Source organism: Microtus ochrogaster, chromosome 7 (genome assembly GCF_000317375.1).
Source record: "Microtus ochrogaster isolate Prairie Vole_2 chromosome 7, MicOch1.0, whole genome shotgun sequence".
Classification (NCBI taxonomy): Eukaryota; Metazoa; Chordata; class Mammalia; order Rodentia; family Cricetidae; genus Microtus; species Microtus ochrogaster.
In genome coordinates this window covers 84677252-84679635 of record NC_022014.1, presented here as the reverse complement: position 1 = coordinate 84679635, position 2384 = coordinate 84677252, and the positions used below count along the sequence as shown (strand labels likewise).

General features: G+C 49.1%; 1 protein-coding gene across 1 annotated transcript in view; it reads right to left on the bottom strand.

Annotated features, from left to right (window-relative positions):
* Positions 1-2082, bottom strand: part of Tbcd (tubulin folding cofactor D) — a 104213-nt gene extending 102131 nt beyond the window's left edge. Inside the window, exons 1-2 of the mRNA XM_005350959.2 lie at positions 1841-2082; positions 847-921 (exon numbers count right to left, since the gene is read on the bottom strand). Coding sequence (XP_005351016.1) covers positions 847-921; positions 1841-1926 — 161 coding nt within the window. The 5' untranslated portion in view covers positions 1927-2082. The remainder of the gene's footprint in view (positions 1-846; positions 922-1840) is intronic.
* Positions 2083-2384: the final 302 nt, after the last annotated feature.

Genomic DNA, 2384 nt, shown 5'->3' with positions numbered 1-2384 from the left:
CGACCTCCTGCAGCTTCCACTACATATGCCGTCAGTCTAAAACCGTCTCTGACACGCGATCTCTAGTAAACTGCCTCTAAGCAGCCTCAGGCAAAATGAAGAAGGGCCCACTCCAGAAGGAAGCCGATTTGGGCTGTTGGTGGGTCATCTCTAAAGACATAAGGAGAAAGGACTGGAGCACCCGAAGCACTGATAACATACTTCCTGCCAGAAGAGCAGGCCCAGAACAGTGCTGCCAACAAGGGGCCGTGAAAAAGGAGTGTCTGGACAGGCGTATGCCCCTGCTCAACTCTCTACTTCCAAAGCCCAGGAAGAAACCATCACACCAGGAATAGTAATCATTAGGAAGGAAGCAAAACCGATGCCTCTGTCTATGAGTACACAGTGCCAGTCTGTGACCCAAGGATCACACCCACCTAATAAGCCACATTACACACGGGCCATGCGCCCACACACCCGGAATGTCCTGAGAGGCCAATCCATAACAATGCAACTCCAGGCCTCAGACACTCAAGGGTCTTAGTGTCCACTCTGGCTAGTAGCGACATGAGGCCTGTAGATTCAGAACGTTCCCTCATTCTATGAAGCTCTGCTCATCCGCAGTACAAATGCAAAACCCACACTTGAAGGTGAAGACCTACATTCCCATGGGTTCAACACTAGCGTCATTTCTTTCTAAAGGTTTTAGATACATAATGGTGCTGAAAAGAACAACGTATCGGATAACTTAAGTTTTCAAGTTTAACTTGAAGAGGGAAAAAATAGGCTTTGGGGTTCTAACAAACAGCTCAATTGAAAGAAAATACTCTAGTCCACAAGAGCAGACAGCCACAAGGAATGACCTACCTGAAGCAGTCCAACACAGACCCCACCACATCGTCTGCCAGCTCTCTGGGAAGCCTTCCAGCCATTCTACCAATCCTGAAAAGAAAAGCAAGAGTTTATCTGCTATATACACGACCATCTTGAATAAGTCTCCCATTCTCCAGAGGACGGCAAGCCTCAAATACTGCTCAGCAACAATGCCAAGGACAGGGCACGTGACTCTTGGGCATGTGAACAGGGAGTGTGGTCACCTCTCCCCAGAGTAATACAGACACTGAACTCATCACTGATAACAGCCCCAGACACTAGAAGGCTGCAAAAGCCAACCTAGGCCCTCTCCCCTATACACTGTCCCATTTCCACCAAAGGCTAGTCCAGGCCCTGCACGGAGGAAAGCAGAGACCTGAAGTCAGGGCCCAGGGAAAGGCTCCTCCTAGCGTGCTCACTGTGCGTTTGTCTATCCCTCCCAGCCGGACAGACTTCAGGCCAAGAACATCTGCTATGGACATAGATTCCCAGGGCAGCCCCCTTCAGGGGAGAGCTTTCTATCTGTGATGTCAGGGGAACCTGTGAGCGGGACCCAGCCCTGCCTCACTCTATTTACCACACAGAATCTCTTCAACAACTAACATGTAACTTATAGGAAACAACTATTACTAATATTGGCCTCACACCACTTCAGGGAGCTTAAATTTAACCTCAGAATTTTTCTTTAAATGTTTGGGTTTTTGAGACAGGGTCTCACGATGTAGCTCTGGCAGCCCTGGAACTTCCTACATAGATCCGGCTGGCTTTGAACTCACAGCAATCTGCCTGCCTCTGCCTCCCAAATGCTGGAATTACCATTCCCAGCCAGTAATTACCTTTCAATGTACAGCATATAAAACAATAGTTCTACCATTTGAAAACCTACAGACTATTTACAACTCTCAAAGCCCATGCAAGGTTTTAAGGAACACCAGCTTGGACACACCAGCCCCTCAGCGCCGGCCCTCATCCCGGCTTCTATACGTACCCTTTGGCTGCAGACCACCGCACCACAGTGTCCTTGTCCTTCAGCCCAGTGAGCAGCTGCTCTGCAAGAAGCAGGACACACACCATCAGCCCCCACAAAACCTTAGTCCTCTTCTTGTATGCAAACTACTCCACCAATCCTGCACTCTACTCCAAAGCATACACTGTGCGAATTGCGCTGAGAATCTTAACGTTAGCCAGCCGTGGGTTACACATGCCTGTAATCTCAGCACTCGGCAAGCTGAGGAAGGAGGAAATCAGTTTGGAAAGCCTAGCACTCAGGAGGCCAAGGCAGGCAGATCTCTTGACTTCAAAGCCAGCCTGGTCTATACAGAGTTCCAGGCCAGTTAGGGCTACACGGTGAGACCATTTCTCTAAAAAGTAAGAGTCTGAATTGTTTTCTGTTTGTTTTTCACATTAGATGAGGGATGGGCCTGGCGTGGGCATGCTACTGCCTGAATGGAGAGACCAGAGAACAACTCTAGGAGCTGGTTCTCTCCCTCCACCACTCAAGTTCCAGGAATCAAACCTGATTTTCCCTTTAC